The sequence below is a fragment of the Pseudorca crassidens genome, chromosome 10 (assembly GCF_039906515.1).
Source record: "Pseudorca crassidens isolate mPseCra1 chromosome 10, mPseCra1.hap1, whole genome shotgun sequence".
Taxonomy (NCBI): domain Eukaryota; kingdom Metazoa; phylum Chordata; class Mammalia; order Artiodactyla; family Delphinidae; genus Pseudorca; species Pseudorca crassidens.
In genome coordinates, this window is record NC_090305.1 from 38,587,345 (window position 1) to 38,609,824 (window position 22,480).

Below are 22,480 nucleotides of genomic sequence, written 5' to 3' on the forward strand. Positions count from 1 at the left end.
CAGATGACCTGAGGTCAAGGCTGTTCACTGTAGCATGCTTTATAGCTGCATAAGTTCAGAGCCCCCTAAAACACCCACCAAAGAGAGAATATGTGGGCTCTATAGCAGAATAAGGAAAAGTTCTTTGTGAACCGACATGTCAATTTGGGCTTCCTTCCCCTTCCTCCGGATGCTCTCAGACCCTGAACTTGTGTCTACCATAGTCATTTTCATGGGCTCCTTGAATTAGAAGTGTCCTTGATAACAAGGAAAGCTATGACCTGCAAGTGTGTGAACACAGGCCCCACTGGGCCCCAAGCCCCAGAGAAGGGTTACTGTCCTCTTTCTATAAAGAAAATGAGGCCCAGGTTTGCCAGGGCAGCACAGCCAATAGATGCTGGGCTGGGATTTGTCCTACAACTGACTTCCTGGTTGTTTTATATATCTGTTGCTCCGCCCCCTTTGAGACTATTCATTCTGTAAGGGCTGCGGTCAGTTTTCTTATCCTCTCCTTCAGGGCCAGGCAAAGTCCACCCCCTTAGGAAATATTAATTCTTAAGATGGGGATGGTCCTAAGAAGGAGATGCCGGGGTAGGACGGTCTCTAAGGAATCTGTGTGTGTGTGGTGGGGGGGGTGGAGTGTAGGGGTGAACAAGTTGGTTCTGGGTTGGTTCAGAGGGAAGGGGGGAAGATGAGCATTACCATCTGAGAGAAAAGGTGTGGTGGTGAAACAAGACAGGACAGATACAGTTCCCATCTTGGGAACTTGGGGAATTAAGGGAATTTGCCGGAAGTGGACAGGTGGTGGGCCAGAGGGGAGCAAAAACCATCTTCCATTTTCATCTAAACGTCTCAGAAGGTCCCTATGTAAGAAACCTACATATAGACTCCCTCAGGTACAGACACACTTTACCATCTCTATACAAAGCTATTCATTGCAGAATTGACTGTAAAACAATGGAGCCAACTCAATGTCTATCAATAAGGAACTGGTTAAATAGTCAGATTTCCATAAGATGGAACACTCTCCAGTCCAAGAAAGGAGGAGGAAGTCCTTACCGCTCTGATATAGGACAATTGCCAAAATATATTTTAAGTAAAAAAATTCGAAGTGCATAATCAGGGAAATAAAAAATTTAAACCACAATGAGTTATGATCCCACATGTATCAGCCTGTAACATTTTAAAAACTGATAATTCCAAGCATCGGCGAGGGAGTGAAGCAAAGGGAACTCTCAAAGAGCTGGCAAGTATGTGAACTGACACAACCACTCTGGGAAACAGTTTGCCCTTATCAACCGAAGTTGACAATAATGTGTGTTCCCTAGGCCCCTGCAAATGCCCCACGGAAATCCTTACCCCAACCAACTCCCCAAACATACATACACACCAGGAGAAACAATTAAGGACATTCACACAAGCACTGATCCTAGCAGCAAAAAATTGGAAGCAACCCAAATGTCCTCAAATAGTGCAATGAAAACTTAATTGTGGTGTCTTCATACGATGGAATTCCATACCAGAGTGAAAATGATTGGCATCACTCAACTGAACCTCAAGACCCTTAATCTAATCGTGGCTGGGATACAAGCAAGCTGTAGAAGACTGCAGGCAGTACACTTCCTTCTCTTCAAAATCCAAAAAGGTGAGACACTACCCCATACATATTGTATGGTGACATGAACATATGGCAGGACTATAAAGGAAAAAAGGGCATGATAAGCATCACATTTAGGACAGTATTTAGGGGAAGAAAAGGTGAGGCTGGGAAGGGCCACAAAGAGGATTTTAAAGGCCCTGTTTCTTTGTCTAGGAGAGGTGGTAGGGACCAGGTGGCTTATTGTATCATGGTTTTTTTTTTTTAATAGGTATATATTGTATAACTACTATTTTTATAACTAATCAATCTTTAATAAAAACAATTTAAAAAAATGAGGGCTAGGGCTTCCCTGGTGGTGCAGTGGTTGAGAGTCCGCCTGCCGATGCAGGGAACACGGGTTCGTGCCCCGGTCTGGGAAGATCCCACATGCCGCGGAGCGGCTGGGCCCATGAGCCATGGCCGCTCAGCCTGCGCGTCTGGAGCCTATGCTCCGCAATGGGAGAGGCCACAACAGTGAGGGGCCCGCGTACCGCAAAAAAAAAAAAAAAAAAATGAGGGCTAGACCAATGTGAACAGTGTGCTACCATTTGTATAAAAAAAGGGACACATACACCCATAGACACACATGTGCGCACGTGTACACATACGCTGATATTAAACTACCTCTGGAAAGTTACATATGGAACTGGAAAAATCGGTTGCCTCTGGGAGGGGAACTAGGAGGCTGGGGACAAGGAGGGAGACTTTCCTGAATATTTAAATTTTCTAAATCACTTAAATCAATTGGAGTTAAAAATAATAAAGAATAATAAAATTTGAAGAGAAACTGAGAGAGGGAGACACAGAGGGGAGGGAGAAAGGGAAGGGAGGGTGTGAGGAAGGGAGGAGGGAGGGACGGGGCAGGAGGAGGGGGAATGGCGGGGCTCTGGCTGCCAAAACCTTCCAAAACATTGGGAATGTGTCCAAAATCATAAGCGGACCCAGAAGCCCCACTGGACAGCCCAGGGAAGCCTGTGTGCTCATCCCACAGCTTGGCCTAGACCCCAACACGTTCTTGCACCTAAGGACAGGGCTGGCTTCACACAATTGCCCACATCAATTCAGGCTCTGCAATCTTTTGTTTCCAGAGCTTTGTTCCCAAACAAGACTCCCTCTCTGGGTCTCTTCCCCTGACCCTATGGTCTTATCTCAGACCTTCGCCCACCTGTGATCTGAACAATTCCTCTGAAGTCGATTTAGTGAGCCGTCATCCTTGATGGCTCTGAAATGTGTGTCTGTGTCACCAAGGTCAGCCAAAAGCAAATAGGCCCTTTTCATCCCCTCTTTAATCCTCCCCTCAAGGACCCGGTGTCCTTTGCTCTACTGCCTCATCAAGACCTGCTTGCACATTCTTTATCACGCTGGGATAACAATAATTCAAAGGAAACCAGGGCCACAGGCATGTCCCCAAGGATCATGGCCTTGAGAGGTAAAGGCATGAAGTGCTAATGGAATTTCAGATACCAGCCAGTGGGCGAGGAAGGATTTGGACACAATGTGCAGGGGGTGCCTTCTGCCCTGCTTGTACCCAGGATGCCAGAGGAGTGAAGTATTGGCAGTGTGGGTCTGTATGAGAAAGGAAGCCCCTGAAGCTGGGCTCAGTCCCCCAGAGTCCAATGGCCAGGGGTGAGGAAGAGGGGGCCAGGGAGGATTGTGTTACTCTGAACTAAGAAGTTCCTTATTCCCCAAAGAGCCAAAAGCAGGATCTGGGTGGCACCATAGTACAGAGGTAGGTGCTAAGAGAAGGCTGAGCCACACAGGACAGGATCAGTTCTCCCACCTCACCCATCCCCTCAATGGGGGGTTCCCTAGTTGAAAACACCTTGGCAGTTCATAACTCTTCCTTGGGAGCAAGGTAGTGTTGTACAGGAAGAAAGAAGCCTTGCTGTATGATGGCTCTTAGCGGAAGTTGTTCAACAAGCAGGTCTAGAGCAAACGTCATGGGCTGACAATACTAAGTGCTGGCAAGGATGTGGAACACCTGGACTGCCGTACACGGCTACAAGAGTGTAAATCATCCAACCAATGGAAAACTGTTTGGTAGAACTACTAAAGCTAAACACACACCCAACCAGTGGCCTAGCAATTCCACTCCTGGGGATTTTCTGAAGAGAAATGAGCATTGTGTCCACCAAATGACATGTACAAGAATGTTCATAGCAGTGTTACTATGGCAGCTCAACATGGAAACAACCTAATGTCCACCAGCAGGACAATAAACACACTACGGTATATTTGTACAATAGAATACTACTCAAAACAAGCTACAGCTATGTGCATAACAGGAATGGAGCCCAGAGACATGATATTGAATGAGAGAAGCCAGACAAAAACGTACACACACTGTCTGATTCCATTCATATGAAGTTCAAGAACAAGCAACATGGATCTATGGTCATAGAATCCTGGATAGTAGTTACCCTTGGGGGATGGGGGGAGTAGATATTGACTAGCATGGAACATGAGGAACTTTCTGGGGCACTGGAAATGTTCTGTATTTTTTTTTTTTTTTTTTTGCGGTACTTGGGCCTCTCACTGTTGTGGCCTCTCCCGTTGCAGAGCACAGGCTCCGGACGCGCAGGCTCAGCAGCCACAGCTCACGGGCCTAGCCGCTCCGCGGCATGTGGGATCTTCCTGGACCAGGGCATGAACCCGTGTCCCCTGCATTGGCAGGCGGACTCTCAACCACTGCGCCACCAGGGAAGCCCTATGTTCTGTATTTTGATCTGGGTGGTGGTTTCATGGATGGTTACAAATGTAAAATTTCACAGAGATTCAAGGTTGTGTATCTTAATTACTGTATATAAAGTTATATCAAAAACAACAAAATTTGTTTCTTGGTCTAAAGCTCTGTTGCTCTGGCCCCCTGACGGGCCTACTCAGCAGCTGGTTTTGCACTCAAAAGAGTGTTGTGTCCACCTTGGAATGACCTTTCATGCCAGGTGCTGGTGCTGTACCAGAGGGCAGAGAGCAAGAACTTCTCAAGCTGAAGAAGAATGTATATGGCCTCTTGGGGGCCATCTCGCTCACAGGTGTTTGAACATGGGGTGGAATTTGGTCCAAGACTTATTTCCATGGAAATATATCCCCAAGAGCAAAAGTTCTTAGGATGGAGAACTATAGCTCTTATTCAATTTCAACTGTTAGAGTCTACCAATATCTTAGCAAAATGACGGGAACAAGCAAACAATAACAGGCAATGGTTGGCACAGGCCAGTTCATGATACTTAGCAAGTGAGGAAAAGTTAAACTTGGGCAGAAGAGCTGTTGGGCCTTGTGTTCCAGTCATGCTGAGAACTTCTGCAGTGACTGCAGACAGCTATCAGCTGATTTCCCAACAACCCAGTACAAGAAACTAAAATACATGCATGCTCTACCTAGAAAAAATGAGACAGTAAGGAATTACATTAAAATAGTGGAAATGGTTATTTCTAAGTGGTTAAAATAGTCTTACTTTCTCCTTTGCACATAAAAAATTTTCTTTTCCCAAATTAGATAGCAAATAACAAATTTTATATTCTTTTGTGACCAGCTCAGATAAAATCCTTCGGCAGTCTTCTGGACTGTGAAGCTGGGGTGGGTGGGGAGGCCCTCCTCTGGACCCCTATGCATCCTGCACTCTTGCCCACCAGGAACCATCAACATTTCATCCCCCCAACTATCTTTATGGCCCCAAAAGAGGCCAATACAAAGTAGAAAGAAAGAGGAAGGAACTCAGACACTGCTTCAGAAATGAGGGGAGTTAGACTGAAACCCTCCACTTCCAACCAGCCTTACAGGTGCCAAGCAAAGGACACACAGTGTTCTTTGAAATAACAACACAACAACCCTTCTGAAGTTTGGGGACAATTAGCTTTTTCTACTCCATGTAGCCTGTGAGTCCTAGCCCTCTTAAGAATATTAAAATTGTAGAGAATACTAACATATATGTAATTATATTGCAATATATATAATATAGCATGCAAAATATAAGTAAATACATCTTTATCTTTTTCTTTCCACCCTTTAAGGGAAAGGACAAGCAGAAGGGAACCCCCAAGTGCCAAGGTCAAGTCAGAGTTCCCCTCCAGCTCTGGCTCAGACACACACCTCCCTGGCCCCTCTTCTCCACCACACAGTCAGGCAGAAACTTCTTCCCCATCTTTTGAAGAAACTATTTTCCTCCTTCAAAGACCTCCCTCCTTTCTTCCTGGTAAAGGCCAAACTGTCTGCAGTTGGCAGGACCAGATGTTCACACTCCTTGCCCTACAGATACCGTGGAGAGCCTGCAGAGCCAGGGGCAGACAAGGCTCCCATACTCAATCTCCCTTCAGCACCTGTCCCAGAGCCTAGCAGTCCTACCATTCACCCCCTCTTCTCTCAAAGCTCACAGCCTGGCCAGGTCAGAAGAGTCTATCTGAAAAGCAAATTCACACTCAAGTGTTAATAGCAACTATTACATTAATGAAAGTGGTCAAGCTGACCAGGGTTTTGGCAAATGCTTTTTTTTTGTGGTATGCGGGCCTCTCACTGTTGCGGCCTCTCCCGTTGCAGAGCACAGGCTCCGGACGCCCAGGCTCAGCGGCCATGGCTCCCGGGCCCAGCTGCTCTGCGGCATGTGGGATCCCCCCGGACCGGGGCACAAACCCGTGTCCCCTGCATCGGCAGGCGGACTCTCAACCACTGCGCCACCAGGGAAGCCCCTGGCAAATGCTTTTAATGATATTTTTTAACTTGCTAGGAAAGTGAGATTTTCTTTTCCTGGTCAGAGTGCCTCTACATGCTCCAGTATCATATTTCAGAATTGAGGCCATGAATTTTAATAACAGCAGTGATAAAATTAATTAAGGAAACGTCTACTCACTTCTAGGGCTCTGAAAATGTGCGTATGGAGAGAGTAGAAAGTGCTGGGTTCTGGATTCTGATCCAGCACTGCCTCTTCCTGCTCTGTGATGCTGAGCACACCTGACCTGCCACTCTGTGTGAAATGAGTTGGTGGGGGGGTGGGTTGGTGGCTAGATGATCCTTAGGGTTTGACATTGTGTCAGGCCCTCCCTGGGGACCAGATACCTCTGAAGGTGCTGTCTCCATCCTCTGTCCCCCAGCCCCATCCTCTAAACATAAGGGGCTTTCCTCAGCACTGCCCTTGCCCCTCTCTCCCCTTGGCCATTCTCCTAACTACACTGATGGGCTTCAGTGGCTCCACATTTCTGTCATCTGCTCCTACCTTCCTCTGGAACTCCAGGTCCAGTTCCATCTGCTTGCTGGGGGGTTTTCTCAGATGTCCTGTAGGCAACATAAACTCATCAGGAACTAAACTCTTCCTCCCTCCTCACCCGCAAACCCACTGCTGGTCCCTCCAGCCACACAGTGACCCTGCCATAACACTCCTTTTTGACTCTGATGTCTAATTAGTTGCCAAGCTGCAATCATGTTTCTTCCCTATTCAAATCCTTCAATAGATGCTGCCACCTACCATGTACTAATGCCTCACCCTGGCTTTGGGGTCCTCTATTAAATCAGTCTGAGAGAGGCTCAGAGAGGTCCAGTACCATGCTTGAGGTCACACAGCAAGTGAGTGACAGGGCTGTTAATCCCAACACACTGCCTCACTCCCTAAATGGTTTCCAGTCAAAGGGGATGGCAGTTGGTCACTGGAGTTGGAATACACACCATACCTCCCAGAGGCTGCCCTTTGTTTAAGCTGCTTCATCTATTTACAATGACTTCTTTTTATCCTTCTCTACTAAAATCCTACTCATCTGGTCATTTTTCCTTTATTTGCAAAATGTTCTATAGGGCGAGCTTGTAATTTCGCTCTGAATGCTTTTGTAATTCAAAATATAAATTCATATATAGGTATTTTTAACCCCACTTGAATTAACTGCTTCATTCTTCTGGAAGCTTTTTCAGAGTTGTCTGCAATGTGTCTTATAAATCAGGTTGTTAGCTTCGTGGGATTAGGAGTGTGTCGCTTTGCACTCTAACACATAATATAAGGACTATCAGTACATTAGAGATACTTGTTTAATGTTATACCAGATTGACAGCCTTTACACTTCAGTGACTTCAATAAGAATTTCAAAGGCCCTGTGGAGGAGGTGATCAGGAGACTCCTGTGTCCTCCAGCCACACACTGAAATACAAAACTCCCAGCCAAGCACAGGAGCCAGGCAGAACCAGAGAGAATGGGTCAAGGAAAAGCTATCCTAGGCCCAACAAACAGTTTGTCTCAGGGAATACTCCTGCTTCTGCTCAAGATATCCCTTTCCAGAAATGTTGGAGCCAGAGCCACAGAGAGGGGAGGGAGGTACAGAACAGGCCAGCATAGCCTTGAAATGCTATGGAGCCCACAAAGAAAGCCTTGGCCAGATCGCCGTCCCACAATTCTGCCACCATATCTTGGCTGGCTGACCTTGGCCAAGTTTTTTAATCTTGCTGGTCTGTTTCCACATCTGCAAAATGAAGACCAGGTAAGTTAAAGGCTCGCTTCCAGCTCTAAAAGGAGTCAGGCTCATGTTCTGACTCTCTGTGTGTCCTGGCTCCCTCCCTCTCTATAGAATGGGGACGGCAATAATGTCAAAGGAGGTGGGAGCAGCCTAGACACTCCAATTCTGCAAGCTTGGTGAACAGGTGCCCGAGATGTCCAACGGGCCACTTCTCCCACTGAACAAGGAGCAGATGCTCCTAAAGGAATGGCGCTACAGAGCAGCCAAGGCATGGGAAGTAGGCTGGACCTTCCACAACTCCCAAAAGGCAGTGCTGTTGGGGAGGAAAACGTCAGAAATCATTCTTGCACCCCTCCCAGGGGTCCAAGAGACAGACGGGCAGGCAGACAGACAGAGAGACAGAGCCCTGTCCAGCTGGGAGTGTGCAACAGCTAGACAACCCCATTCTTAATAGGCCCTGGTGTCTTGAAGAGGGGGAGGGCTGCAGAGATTAGGAGGAGAAGGGCAGGCCTCACTGACGACATCAAACACACACAGCAACTGCTGCCCATTAGAACATTTATTTCTCAGAGAGAAAATAAGTTTAAGACAGTCATATTACAGTAGGTAAAATTAACTTTTGTATTCTTTACAAGCATAGATTTTTCTCTGTTTATTACCTCTCTTATACCATCTGTTATAAACAATTCTAGAAAGCAAATAAAGTCACTTTCTACAATAAATAGAGCATCGTGTGCTTCACAGCAGACGCGACTGAGACACATAGGCCCCATGCCACAGCAGGATCTGAGCCGTTTCCCGTTCTAAAAGAGCAGTTTTAAAAATGAGACTCAGAGAGAGACTGAAAGATTCAAAGAGACTGAAAAAAAAAAAAGGGAGAAAGAGACTAAGAAAGAGAAAGTATTGGGGGGAAGAGACAGACACAGAAAGAGAGAGAGAGAAAGCCCCGAGATCTTACAACACAGGTTGAGACGAAGGTCACATAGTCCACAGCTGACCGACTACCTGGGGAGGGGGGACGCATTGGCTCCTTTAAATAAACCACACTGTGTGCATTTAAAATACTCAGCCACACAATGGAGGACTCCAGTAATGGAAACTATAGGCCTGAATAATTTAGAACAGTATTTTACAATTATATACACTATGTCCTTCCCTAGCCATAGGCTGTATTGTAGTTTTATTATTGTACAAAATCCAAAACCCCATCCTTTATGTTATAGAGAGTTTTGTTGGTTCCCTTTTAAACTCTGGCTCATGTCCCAAACGTATAAGAAGTCGTGGCGGTTGGTTGGTTGTATTTTTAAAAAGTGTGTAAAAATGGCAGTGATCTCCCCAGTGACTTTGTTTTGTCCAAAACTCCCCTATGAAAAATTTAAAACAATTAAAAAGAACGTCAGGTTAAAAATCAACATGGCAATCAGTGGCCTGCAACCTGGCCCTGCAACTTTGGTGCTTAAGAGGTGAAAAGAAACATCCAGAGAACAGACATCGAAGCCTCTGAAAGTTGTGTTGGTTTGTCAGTCAGCATTCCCGTTTCACAGTTTTTTTTCCCTTCTGGTTTTGAGAAGGTAAAGGTGGAGAGGGGGTTGAAGGAAAAGAGGGAAAGGGACAGAGGGTTTGAAATAAAAGACTGTGTTCCCTGGAGTTCAGAGCAGCAGAGGCTAGGCAGGGCAGAGTGCAGGACAGGAAGATGCTGGACTGCAGGCCCCACGCCATCCCTAGTGGTAGAGAGAGAGGCTAGAGGCTGCAGGTGCAGAAAAGGAAAAGCCCACGAGGAGACGCTAGGAGGAGTGAAAGGGCAGACCCAGCCAAAGGGCACAGCTTCACCCAACAACCCTCGAATCCACGTGGACAGATGGACACTGGCACAAGCAGCCTGGTCTGCTGACAGGAGCCCGTCCAGCCTGAGCCCACCTCTCTGCAAGACAGAAGAGGGCTGGAGGGACCCTGCCTCAATCTAAGCGGGCAAGTTCTCACAGGCTGGCCTCAGCTGTTTGTCTGTAGCACATGTAAGGGGGTGGGGAGGTGTGCTGGTGAAGGGGTCACCCAAGTGGTAGGCTAGCAGCTGGCCTCAAAGGGAATGAGCCATAAAAAGAAAAAGATCAGTTTGGTGATGGTTTCTGTCAGTTTGGCACAAGAGGAAGTCGGGAAAGGAACAAGGGAAAAAGAGAGACTGGGCAGAGGTGCAGAAGATGGGGCAGGGAAGAGGTATGAGGACAGGTGATAGAGAGAGAGGGTGAGCTCCGTGAGATTCCCCGTGGGACCCTAGTGTATCCACAGCACCTCTGGGGTCAGTGTCAGAGCCTCGCTCACCCTGAGGTGTTGTTAGTTGGGAATGGGTTGGAGGGGCCAGGCACACCCTTGAGAAAGCCCAAGACCTCTTGCATTCTGGGGCCAGGTCTATCTCCTCGGCTGGGCCCAAGCCTCACAGCTGTTTCTATTTCTAACTGGTTCTTCAGTGGACAAGCCCCTGAGGGAGCTCAGGTGGGAGTTTTTGGCACACAGCAGGCCCACCAGGGGAACCATGCAGTTTAGTCCAAACTGGGGCCTTGTCCTTGGGGAGGATACAGCCCAGTCCCTGGCCTGCCATGGAAGGGGCAAGCTGCCAGCCGTACGTCTGGCTGGGGCAGGAAGAGGCTTCTCTGTGCCCCACAGGACGGAGGCAGGGCAGGCAGATGCAGGCCAGGCCCTGCCCTTACAGGTAGCTGGAGGTGACAAAGGAGTGGGGTCCCCGCACTCGGCTCAGGTGGATCATCGCACGGTCGTAGGCCACCTGCACTGACTTGCGGATGCTGGTCTTGCGGCCTTCCAGCATCTTGAGCTTGTCCACAGTGTCTTCCACACCCAGGGGCAGGACTTTGTCCCTCGGAAGCCACTGCCTAAAATACAAGCACAGTAAGAAGGCTGGACCATGGTGGGTCCCAAAGGAGGCTCTTCTGGACCCACTTGCCCAGGACCAGCAAAGCCAGGGGGAGGGGACAGGGCAGAGGGAGGCAGGCTGGGATGCCACAGGCAGGAAGCTACCAAGGGACTTATTTTGCAGCTGGGCCCAGGACACTCACTCAGCTTAGACGGTTGCCAGAGGGAAGCCCATGTGCCCCCAGGGAGACTAGCTGAGTCATCTGGAGGGCTCTGAGCCTCACTCTGCCTTGCGGAGTCAGGGAGCTACAGCTAGGAAGTGGAGCTGATGTCAGGAATCGATGAAATGATCTCTGGTGGGGCCTGCACCTGGTGTTTTTTAAAAGGTCCCTGAGTGAATATAACATGTGGCTAAGAGCCCAGCCTTTGGAGCCAGATCTTGGTTTGTATCCCAGTTCTGGCTATGGATTCTTGGCTTTCTGAGCCTCAGCTTCCTCATCTGTAAAATGGATTGGGAGGGGATTAATGAAGATTTAAATGAGGACCAAATGAAATCATACACGTAAAGCAATTTGCATAAAGAAATGGAGTAAATGCTCAATAAATGATAGCTATTAGCTAGTCCTACCTCCTCACTCTACAGAAGCAGAGGTGAAAGAATCCTCCTGCTGGTGTTTGTAAGCCATGAGCAGACAAGCCCCTTGCGGTGGATCCTGCACTGCCCAGAATTCTCCGCCCAGGACTGAGACATGCTTCCCTGCAGCCGCTGGGAGTGTTGGCAGATTACAGGCTCTCAAGTGAGTCCCGCTCCAGGAATCAACCCCCATCAATGTCACCCCCCTCCCCAGGGGCAGCCAGCATTCAATGACTGGTTGACATGGGGGTACAAAGGCACAGCCCCAATCCCTGACATCTCTAATGAGCCACCCAGCTCCAGAGCTCCAAACAGGATGAGCTGAGGCCTCTGCAGCAAGTGCACTGCAGTTCAACTTTTTCCTCTGCCCAGTGCTGCGCCCCCTCACCCTCACAGCTCTTCCCAATGACTCCGAATACAAATCTCCATCTCAGAGTGTTTCACAAGGAATCTAATCTGCAATACCCCTCAGTTACTATTAACACCATTAATCAGTGTTATTAGTAACACCAGGTTACTGTTAACATGGCAAATGCAGACCGGCTGCTGGCAGGTAACCATTCACCTTCACCTGGGTGGAGGAAGGGTGGCCGAGTCCACAGCCCCTCTGTGTACCTCTCCGGCACGTCAGCATTAGAACAGCCACCTGGTTGGGCCCCTTGGCCTGCATCCTGGTGCACCCTCCCAGCAGCAGCACCCACTCACCAGGTGCGTTTATTGTCAAAGAAGAGGACAAGGAAGAGCTTCTCTCCAGCCTCGGCCTGTTTCTGCTCTCCCAGCTTCAGCACATCCAGTGGGGGGACGGGGATGGGGACGCCATTGTGCAGAAGGCCCTCCCGGGGCATCTTGGGATCGATGATCTGGAAGCAGGAAAGGAGACAGCATTCAGCGGGGGGTGGACGGGGTGACCAGTGCACCCTGCTGTAGGACTACCCACTGAACCACCGTACACCAAAGCTATGCAGGGGATTGGCTCGGCCCACAATGCAGTGATGGAGGGGCTGACCTCTTCCAATGACCCTCAGTACCCCAAACAGAAATTCTGACCCTGTTTCCCCAGGTATTGTCCTAATCCTTTGGCCCTTTCCAATCAGACCTTCCGACAAGGGAGCTTGCTCCATCAACTGTCAGGCCCCAGAGCTGAAAGAGGAGTACTGGGAAGCCAGGGTGGGGGTTTTTCAGAAGTGAGTGGAGCATCTCTGACGTCCAGGCCAGATAGACAAACGCCTTCCTCCCAATGTCCCTTAGGGGAAAGGAATGGAGGCCATTTTTTTCCCCTGCCAATTTACCTTTAGAACCTGTGCAATTCATTTCAAAATCTCAGGGGCTTCCTAGACACCATGGCTGTGAAGAAGGTCCTGAATCGGCCAGAGGGCCCATCCCTTTGGTTCTACCTAAACAGATCTCCTGGTTACCCACCACCTTCCTGTCTGACTATAATCCTTCCTGGTGCATAGACCAGATACAATTTTAGCACCTCCACGGTAAAATCAGAGAGAAGGCAAAAGACTGAGCGTGGAGGGTTGCTGAAGAGGGGAGAATGATGTGGTCGGAAACAAGGGCCACTGGAAGAATGAGTCCTTGAGGCTGCAGGCTCCACAAGGGCAAGGGCTCAGCAAAATGCCTGGTGGCATCAACATAATAATTCTCCAGCGCTGTGGAGCACTGACAAAGTTACCAAAGCTCCTAATTATTCACACATCATCTTATTTCATCCTCTTGCTGATGCTGAGAAGTCTGCTGACAAGTACTAGCTGACAGAGGAGAATGCCAAGCACAGAAGGATGTAGCTGGCTGGGACTAAAACCAGGCGCCTGGACAAGGCTTGGGCCTCTGCTGCCCACTGCCTCCTACACAGCCCCTGCTTCCAGAGCAGCTGGCTGATAATCTCTGTGCACCAAGGCCAGGGAGACTTGGAAACTTACGGAGGAGGCAGCTTTCTCCAGAGATGGAGCAATCTTAATTCCTATACCCTGTCCCAGGGGGTCTCTTATAATAAAAAATTGCTCTATTTACTTCTGGGTGTTTGCCAGCTTCCCTACATCCTTCTCAAGATAAGCAGCTAAAAGCAGGTCCTCTAGTTAAGAGTTTACTCTAAGGAAGAACCACCACTACCCTGCCCCCAGCTGTGTGATTTGGTAAAAACTCTAACTCCCAGCCTGTCTGTCCCTCCTGGGACTGAAGCTAAGGGTCCTAATGAGAACCACCAGACAAGCCCTCCTGAACTTCCTCGATTATCAACAGTGGGGATAGTGCCTGGCTTGGAAAGTGGGGCAGACTGTGAAAAGTGTCCCCCCAAGGGCAGAAGCAAGATGGGCAAGTCTGCCTCTTAAGGGGAGCTCGCCTCCCTTTTTAAAAAAGACAGAGGCAAATGTATCCCCAAATAATAAATAATGGTCCATTCACTCAAATGTCATGCAGATGTAAAACATGGAAATAAAGTCTGCAATAACATTTAACACATTACATAACAAATGCGTACACACACCATTGTTACGGCTATAATATATAAATGATAAATAGAAGCAACAATACAAAATGCTTATAGATGATGTCATAATGCTGCGATTTGTGTTGATTTTCCCTTTTTCCAAAGCTTCTGCAATGTAGATACATAATTTTTACATAAAAACAAAAAACATTTTTTTAAAGAACAAGAGCCTCAGAAATTTAAAAACCGTATAGTCACTATATGTGCAAGTACATATTTAAGTATGCAGAGGAAAATGACTGGGAGAGCATAAACCAAAATGAAAACACAGGTTGTATTCAGGTGGTAGGTTTTTTCAGGTGGTGGCTGAATTTCTTTATCACAAAAGAAAATGTATGATTAAGAAGATAATTAAAAAGGAAAAAAAGAGGGGCTTCCTTGGTGGCGCAGTGGTTAAGAATCCGCCTGCCAATGCAGGGGACACGGGTTCGATCCCTGGTCCGGGAAGACTCCACATGCTGTGGAGCAACAAAGCCCGTGCGCCACAACTACTGAGCCTGCGCTCTAGAGCCTGTAAGCCACAACTACTGAGCCCACATGCCACAACTACTGAAGCCCACGCAGCTAGAGCCCATGCTCCACAACAAGAGAAGCCACGACAATGAGAAGCTCGCACACCCCAACGAAGAGTAGCCCCTGCTCACCGAAACTAGAGAAAGACCGTGCAGAGCAACGAAGACCCAACACAGCCAAAAAATAAATAAATAAATTTATTTAAAAAAAAAAGAAAAAAAAAAGAGACTAGTTTTAGACTGGCTTTCTTTGTATTGTGAGATTAAAAAAAACAAAACTAAACCTGCACAGTCTTAATCAATTCTTCAACAACTAAGCTGGGGGTCTCACTGACAGCTGGGCATGGAGCCTGTGAAGGCAGCCCCAGGTCCAACCTCCTCAGCGCTGGATCACAATGTGGATCTCCCACCTGCCACTGCTAAGCAGGGGGTGAGGCAGGTAGCATGGGTTCCAATATGACTCCAGAAAGTCATATAACCTCTTGGAGCTACAGTTTCCTCACCTGTCCAGAAAGGATCAGAGTTCCTGCACTCTTCACCTAAAGAGGCTGCTGTCTATGAAAAGAGCCATAGACAAAAATGAGCTGGGAGAGGCTCAGAGCTCTGTGTGCACGCATAGGCTGGCAGGGCGGTTCTCAACACCCACTACAGATCATCTGGGGAGTGTTAAAAAAAATAGTCATAAAAAAAAGAAACAAAAATATTCATGCCTTGGTCTGGCTTTAGAGAGTCTAATACAGTTGACCTGAGATGGGGCCCCAGGATCTACATTGTTTAAAAAATTCCCCCAGATGATTGTGACATGCCCCAAAGGTTAGAATCAGTATTTTCAGGGCCAGATGGATATTACCTCCCTAATATAGAAAGAGCCCTAAGACATAACAATCAGGGTGGTAAAAATTAGAATTTTTAGCTACTGCCACTATGGAAAAAATGGAAATTTTAGCTACTGCTGGTGGGAGTATAAACCAGAACTAATGTTCTAAGGGGCAACTTGGCAATTTGCATCAGAATTTTACATAGATGCCCCAAGAAGGCATTCCTAAGACTTCTTCACTGTGAAGAAATAACCATGGATGTGCACAAATGTTAAGCTACAATGATGCTTACTGCTGGCTGTTTATCATAGTGAAAAATTCAAAATGATCTAAATGACCAACTAGGGAATGGTTAAAATAAGGTACACGCATACGACTGAAGATGATGCAGTAATGAAAGTGTTGCTGATGAAGAATGTTTAATGGCATAAGCCATGCATGCTCATGGTGTACTGTTAAGTGAAGTGGAGGTTAAACAGAGTACGGTCTCATATTTATGCACATTTATGCATTAAACAGAAAAAAAAGGGCTGAGGATATACATCAAGAGGTAATCTCTGAATAGATGGCACTGTGGGTGATTTTGAACTCAGTGGCTCGGAACACAGGCTTTGACATCACACACTTTGAGCCCTGGGCTCAAATTCCAACCCTGCCACTTAATAGCTAGATGACCATGGTAGCAAATAGATCTTCAGTTTTTTCCCCTATAAAATGAGAATAACCATACCTTCCGCAGCATTTCAAGAACTTAGCATGACAGACATTTAGTAAAACACCTAAGCATTATTAACAGCTTTTACAATTTTCTACAATGAGCACATTTTACTTTTATGAATAATAGATAATTTTTTTTATTTAGCAAATAAATATATGCTATTAAATCACTAAGAGTCCTAACTTCTGTCTGCAAACTTTAACCTATTTTAAGAGCCCTAAGCAGGGAGTCTAGCTGGTGTGACCCACCCAGGCTGGGATAAAACCTCCCTCCCTTCTGCAGCTAAAGGTACCCTGACTCCCAATCACACTCTCCTGGCTTGATCCAATCAGATAAGCCCCCAAGGCAAGGCAGGGGCCAGACCACCCATAGGAGGGAGGAGGATCAGGCAGACTCACCAAGGCGGGGTAGGAGGGATAACCTCGGCACTTGGCCCACACCAGCTCCAGGGGCTCCAGGTCTCCACGGTCTTCAAAGGGCATCAGGAGGCTTCTGCCTGGGGGTGGGGGAGGGGAGGAGACAGTGCCCAAGGGGGCATGGAATGGTGCCCAGGAGGCCTGCCCGGGGCCTCCATTTGACTGGGGCAGCCCAGGAATGAGTCAGCAACATCCCCTCCACCCTTCCTCTTCCCTACCCTCTCCTTAGTTCTTAAGACTAGATCAGGAGACGGCAAACTTGTTCTTTAAAAGGCCAAAAGGCAAACTTGTTCTTTAAAAGACGGCAAACTTGTTCTTTAAAAGGCCAAACTTGTTCTTTAAAAGCACTCCTCACCTGAGCCGTTGTAGTAAGTATTTTAGGTTTTGCAGTCTCCATTGCAACTACTCAACTCTACTACTGTAGCATGAAAGCAGCCATAGACGATTGGTAAATGAACAAGCACTGCTGTATCCCCATAAAACTTTATTTCTGGACACTGAAATCTGAATTTTGTGTAATTTTTACGTGTTACAAAATGTCATTCTTCGCTTGATTTTCAATCATTTGAAAATGTAAAAAACGTTCTTAGCTCGTGGGCCCTACAAAAACAGGCAACAGGTTACAGTTTGCTGACCTCTGAACTAGAACCCTAGGTTGATGTTCCTTGGAAAAATATAACTGCTTCATCACCAGGACACCAGGAAGAAGGACTATAATGCATCTTGGCAAAGCCACAAACTGCTCTCTGGGCCTCCCTGACTGGTGGGCCTCATGATGGAGGCTTCATGGAAAAAGATGCCTGGGATGGATATCCCAGTAAAACTATTTGCTAAATGAGTTCTTTTCTGACAGGGCCATACCTGGCTATCCAGGACACCTGGCTGCACAGCACTCAGCAGAGCCAAGCAGGTCTGCAGATTCTTTTCTTGCCAGTTTTGTCAGAACCTTACACAGGGTGTCCTGCCTGGGGCAGGCACCACATCTCTTCGGTTTACTTTGTTCTGCACCTAATGCATTAGCACACGTGGATGGGTACTTCACAAATGTCTCTGAATACACAGAGGAACGTCCCTTCCCGTCCCCAGTCTATAAGCTGGCAACAGGGAGGTGACCACACTCAACTAAGGAAAAGATCCAATTCCACAGAGTAGAAATCATGTTCCTAAGGAAACATTACCATCTACATATATAATTTTTTTATAAAGTATATTCCTGATAATGAGGTCTTGTTTTCTGTCTATTAAATCAATAGCAATAACAACAAAAAGACAAAATCCATTACTGAAGAGGCAGGCTGTGGGGAAACTGGTGCAATCATATACTGCTGAGGAAATTGCAGACCAGTCTAATCCTTTCAGAATATAATTTGGCAGTAAGTCTCAAGAGCCATTTAAAAAAAAGTATGAACAATCTACTCCAGTAAATTCCTTCCCTGGGAATTTGTTCTTAGAAAAATAACTTTTAAAATGAATAAGAGGCTTTTGAACAAAAATATGGGTTCACTACCTTATGTATAATGTTAAAATTTGAAAATAACCAAATTCTAACAATGAAACAAGTAAATTATAATGCATTGATTGGAAGATAACATTGAAAAAAGCAGAATATGAAAGAGCATGTGTTTTGGATTAGCATTTTGTGAAAAACGTGCCTGAAATAAATAGAAGGCAACATAGAGAAATGAAGGCAATTGTGTTAAGGTGATGGAACAGTGGAAGGTCAGTTTCCTTTTTAAATTTCCTTTGGCATCATTTTAATAATTACGTGGTTTTAAAAATAAGAATAAAATGTCACCACCAGAAGCACAAAGTACGTGCCAATCCGCTCCCAGTTCTGCACTAGATGCTGTACAAATTAACCTAGACATAAGCCCTGCCTTCTGGGCACTGACAGTCAGACAGTAATGAAACATGCAGGCATGCATTCATCAACACACATATGAAAAAGAAACTGATGCTAAGGGAAAATAAAGCAGTTGGGAAAAGGAAAGAGGGGAAGAGAAGCCCTGAAGGCTGAGTGTTAGATGGAAGCTTCAAAGACAGGGCATCCAGAGTGCACACCCCCCATAGGAGGGCTGGACAGAGGTGTGCTCAGAGAACAGCCAGCCCTGCACCTGTTCCACCTAAGCACCACCCAGTCCTCTCCTTTGGCTCTGCCCTGTCCTTTATTCCTTCAGTCAGAGGAGATAAGATCCATGTGTTTTACTGTTTGGACCTGCTGGAGTAGAATGTCTCCATTTTACCCCAGTAGGGAGTAGAAGCATTGGATCACATGAAATTACAGGGTTATGTGTGAAATTCAGTGACACAGGATATCATATTACTCCTGTGAGGGCAGACTGGAAATATCTATCAAAATTACAAATGCATACTTCCTCCAATACAGCAATAGAGTATATCTATAGATATACTCCCCAGGGATACAAAATGATCTTTGTACAAGGTTGCCCACTGCAACATTGACTATGACAATTAAACAAAAACAATTTAAACGTCCATCTGCAGAGGGCCAGCTAAGTAAATGATAGCACACCTATGTAATGGGATATTAGGCAGCCAATAAAAAGCACAAAAGAATCTCCAAGATATATTATTAACTGAAAAAAGGCATAGTTTAGAGGAATGTGCATGTTAGGCTTCTCTGCTCACTCTTTTAAATATACACACAAGTTTTTGGTTTGTGTACGTATGGATTACATCTGGAAAGACACAAAAGAAACCGCTAACAATGGCTATTCTAGGGAGGGGAGAACTGGCTTTTCATTATGCACCCTTTTGTACATTTCTGATTTTTGTCACCATGGTATGTGTTACTTATTCAAAATAAGATGAATTAAAAAAAAAGTAAAAGGAGTATGAATGACCTGGGAGGAAGGGCCATTTCCCTGACGAGTGCCCCCAGGTTCGGAGGAGCTCAGGGTCTGGCTGCAGCCCGCAGAACTGGTTCTCTGGAAGGCCTGGTCCCCCAAGATGCACCTGTACAGCACTCCTCACCTGAGCCGTTGTAGTCAGAGTCTCCATTCACACCTTCCAGGAAGGGCACTCGAGACAGGGCTGGCTTCCCTCGGCTGCGTTTGGGGGGTGTCAGACCACTGCATATAGAGCAGGGAGGGAGAGAGGAGCAAAATGAACAATTTCAATGAGTAACACATCCACTCCTGCTCTCCCATCTCTGCTAGGAGCAGAGCTGCAAAAACCCTTCAAGGAGAATGGTTTCTCACCTTCCCCTAAAAACTCATATTAACCCGTGATATACTTCTGACCAGAATGTTCCCACGAGGCTTAAGGAAACATTTCATCCATGTGGAAGGACTGAACTTGGAAAGAGAGGCCTGCTCCCCTGCCCAGGGACACTGGATTTCATCCAGAGGGAAGGTCACCCAGGCACTTGTCAATCCTTCCAGAGTCTAAGCAGCCTGGCCATGAGGAGGGCCTGTCTCACATCTGCCCAGAATTCTTAACTCTCTGGTTCACATTGCTTCTCTAGAAACCAATTTATTTTTGAGGTACAAAAATCTGCCTCTTTCCCAAATTTTCTATAATGGACATGCCTTACTTCCTTAATTAGAAAAGACTTTTTAAATTGGAAAAACAATCCGCTTCTCACTTCTACTTTATGTGTGTGACGTTTTTCTTAGACAGAGATGGATTTTTTTAAACTACCAAGCAGACCAGTTTTTTTAAAATATGGCTACTGCAAAGAGATAAAAACTATATAGTAGACAAAGACTAGAAGGTAATAGGCAAAAATGAGAACAGTAATACAAGAATAATGGTATAACTGGAACCCACCCAGGCATCAGTATTTTTAAGTTGCTCCCAAAGCAATTCTAATGTACAATCACAGTTAGAAGCTCTCGGCAAGAATGATGTGGCTATGGTTTTTTCCCAAACTTTAAAAAATATTACTGCTGTATAATTATTTCAACAAAAAAAATTGCTTAAAAGACAAGTCAACAACCTGCAGTAGAGTAAAAATGCTTAAGAAGCCCCTAATGGGATACGAAGAGGCCAGGGTTAAGACTGGTTGGAGAGTAGGGTAGTCCTGTGTTACTGAATCATAACTGACTTTATCATGGTCTTATACAGAAAACCTGGCACAATGAGAACCTGATGAATCATAATCCTTCAGTTAGTAGTAGGTTGGGAGCTTTCTTCCTGCTAGTCAAAATTAGGACCTGTTGGGGAAAAAACAACACCCAGTTCACATTCAGAATTCAGTTCCCATGCACCCTACAAAAATCTGTCACTGGACTTAAAGAATCTGAGTCCTTATAAAAATGTAAGGTACTGGTAGTTCTATTATGAAAGCCTCTCCAAGTTCACATCATGGATCTGGGGAGACATCTCCAAATACAACATAGGAGGGCACAACCAAGCAGTTAAGAGAGAAACTCTGGAGCCAGACTACCTGGGTTCAGAACCTCACTCTGTGCTACTCATTCATTCTGTGACCCTGAGCAAGTTAACCTCTCTGAGGCTTGTGTTCCCCATGTGTTGCTGTGAGGATTTAATGGATTAATACACAGCAAGCACTCAGTACAGAACAGACCAAGTATTCAATAAATAGAAGTTATATAGTAAATATTATTATATAAATGGCAATAAATTTTAAAGTCTCACTTGAATATTATAAACTACCAATGTTATACTATCAGATGATGAGCTCTGAGAAGGTTGAGCTCAATGAGACAGGATGCAACACCAAAACTAGGTCCATATGTTCCTGTTTCATAGAAAAACGCACAAGTGACTCGATCATGGCCTGCATTTCAGCCCTCTCTCTAAGTTACCCAGGTCTAAGCAGACAGCCCAATCAATAATTATTTTGCTTACTGGCTTAACATTTATCTCTCCCTTCTAGATGATAAGCTCCTTGAGAACAGACACCTTATCAGGGCTTAGAACAGTACCTGGCTCACGGTAAGTGCTTAATTAATAATTGAATGAGTGACCCAAAGAAGAGGGTGCAGCTCCAAACTGCTAAGAAAATCATTAGAAAAGATAAACCCAGGGACAGGATGGGAAGGGGATGGGATTAGTGACCAGAAATTCTTTCAAGGTTCTTTATTCTGCGATTATATGATTCTAGTCTAATTAATAAGATCTTCCTTTATGTACTTACCCCCACAATGTAGGAAAAAAGAAAAGAAAGAAAAAGAAAAAAATCCCTGTAGTTGAAGGCCTGAATCTCCTGTTGTAAACCGCAAAATTCTACTGAGAACCACTGAGCTAACGAGGAAACGCCTTCCAAGGGCATTGTTCCCACACTGAGCAGGGCCCCAGAGAAACTGGTGGCTTTGGCATGTTCCGCAGAAAGGCAAGCAGTCTGAACGGGCAGGCTAACCAGAGCCTGGCCTGGCTTGCTCCTTGCGGCTCACAGCTGGGAAGAGCACCCTTTGTGGAGGGAGGGGCCAAACATACCTTCTACCTTTAGTCAAGGACTAAGAGGGGACAGTTTGATAACCCCACTCCTACCCCACCCCAGTGAATTGGGTTTCCAGGCACCTTATCTTTGAAGGGAGTCAGGAACTCCAACCCGGGACCGGGCTAGAAGCATCCTGTATGATTTTGAAATCTCTGCCTCTTCTCTATGCCTGGTAACTGTGTTTTCCCATCCACTCCTCCTATATCTCTAGAGCTGTAACATGGAGGGAGACAGCTAGGACATTTCTGAGGCTTGGTGGGGAAGAATATCTCTAAGGAGCCACTGAAAGCTGGGTCCTGCTACAGCGCGGGAGCAGTCCAGGCCCAAGGGGGCATCTGGGGGCCTCCAAGAGCCCAGCACCAGCGTAGAGTGAGAACCCAATAGAACCTACACCCAGCCTGCCTTTGAAGCACAGACACATAGTATTTTGGTGCTGCCCTGGGACCTCTCCTCCCCTGCTCTGAACCCAGAATCCATCCAGTAGCCATGTGGAGGGACCATGAGGTCAGCCTTCAGGACAAGTCATTCTTCTTCTGTGGCACTGAAGGTCTCCCA

General features: G+C 46.3%; 1 protein-coding gene and 2 long non-coding RNA genes across 4 annotated transcripts in view; 1 reads left to right on the forward strand and 2 right to left on the reverse strand.

Annotated features, from left to right (window-relative positions):
* Positions 1-21,603, forward strand: part of LOC137232061 (uncharacterized) — a 39,483-nt gene extending 17,880 nt beyond the window's left edge. Inside the window, exons 2-3 of the long non-coding RNA XR_010946856.1 lie at positions 1,503-1,624; positions 21,362-21,603. This is a non-coding gene — a long non-coding RNA (uncharacterized lncRNA). The remainder of the gene's footprint in view (positions 1-1,502; positions 1,625-21,361) is intronic.
* LOC137233046 (uncharacterized) lies at positions 4,109-6,884 on the reverse strand. The gene is made up of 2 exons (XR_010947273.1): positions 6,825-6,884; positions 4,109-4,995 (listed from the first exon to the last, which is right to left on the reverse strand). It is a non-coding gene; the product is annotated as an uncharacterized lncRNA (long non-coding RNA).
* The window catches only part of BRPF3 (bromodomain and PHD finger containing 3), a 34,597-nt gene continuing 20,704 nt past the window's right edge, over positions 8,588-22,480 (reverse strand). The window contains exons 10-13 of one of the 2 annotated variants that reach the window (XM_067753172.1): positions 19,492-19,589; positions 16,480-16,577; positions 12,248-12,402; positions 8,588-10,928 (exon numbers count right to left, since the gene is read on the reverse strand). In XM_067753172.1, the coding sequence (XP_067609273.1) occupies positions 10,745-10,928; positions 12,248-12,402; positions 16,480-16,577; positions 19,492-19,589 (535 nt within the window). In that variant the 3' untranslated portion in view covers positions 8,588-10,744. The other variant, XM_067753173.1, reaches the window with a different exon arrangement.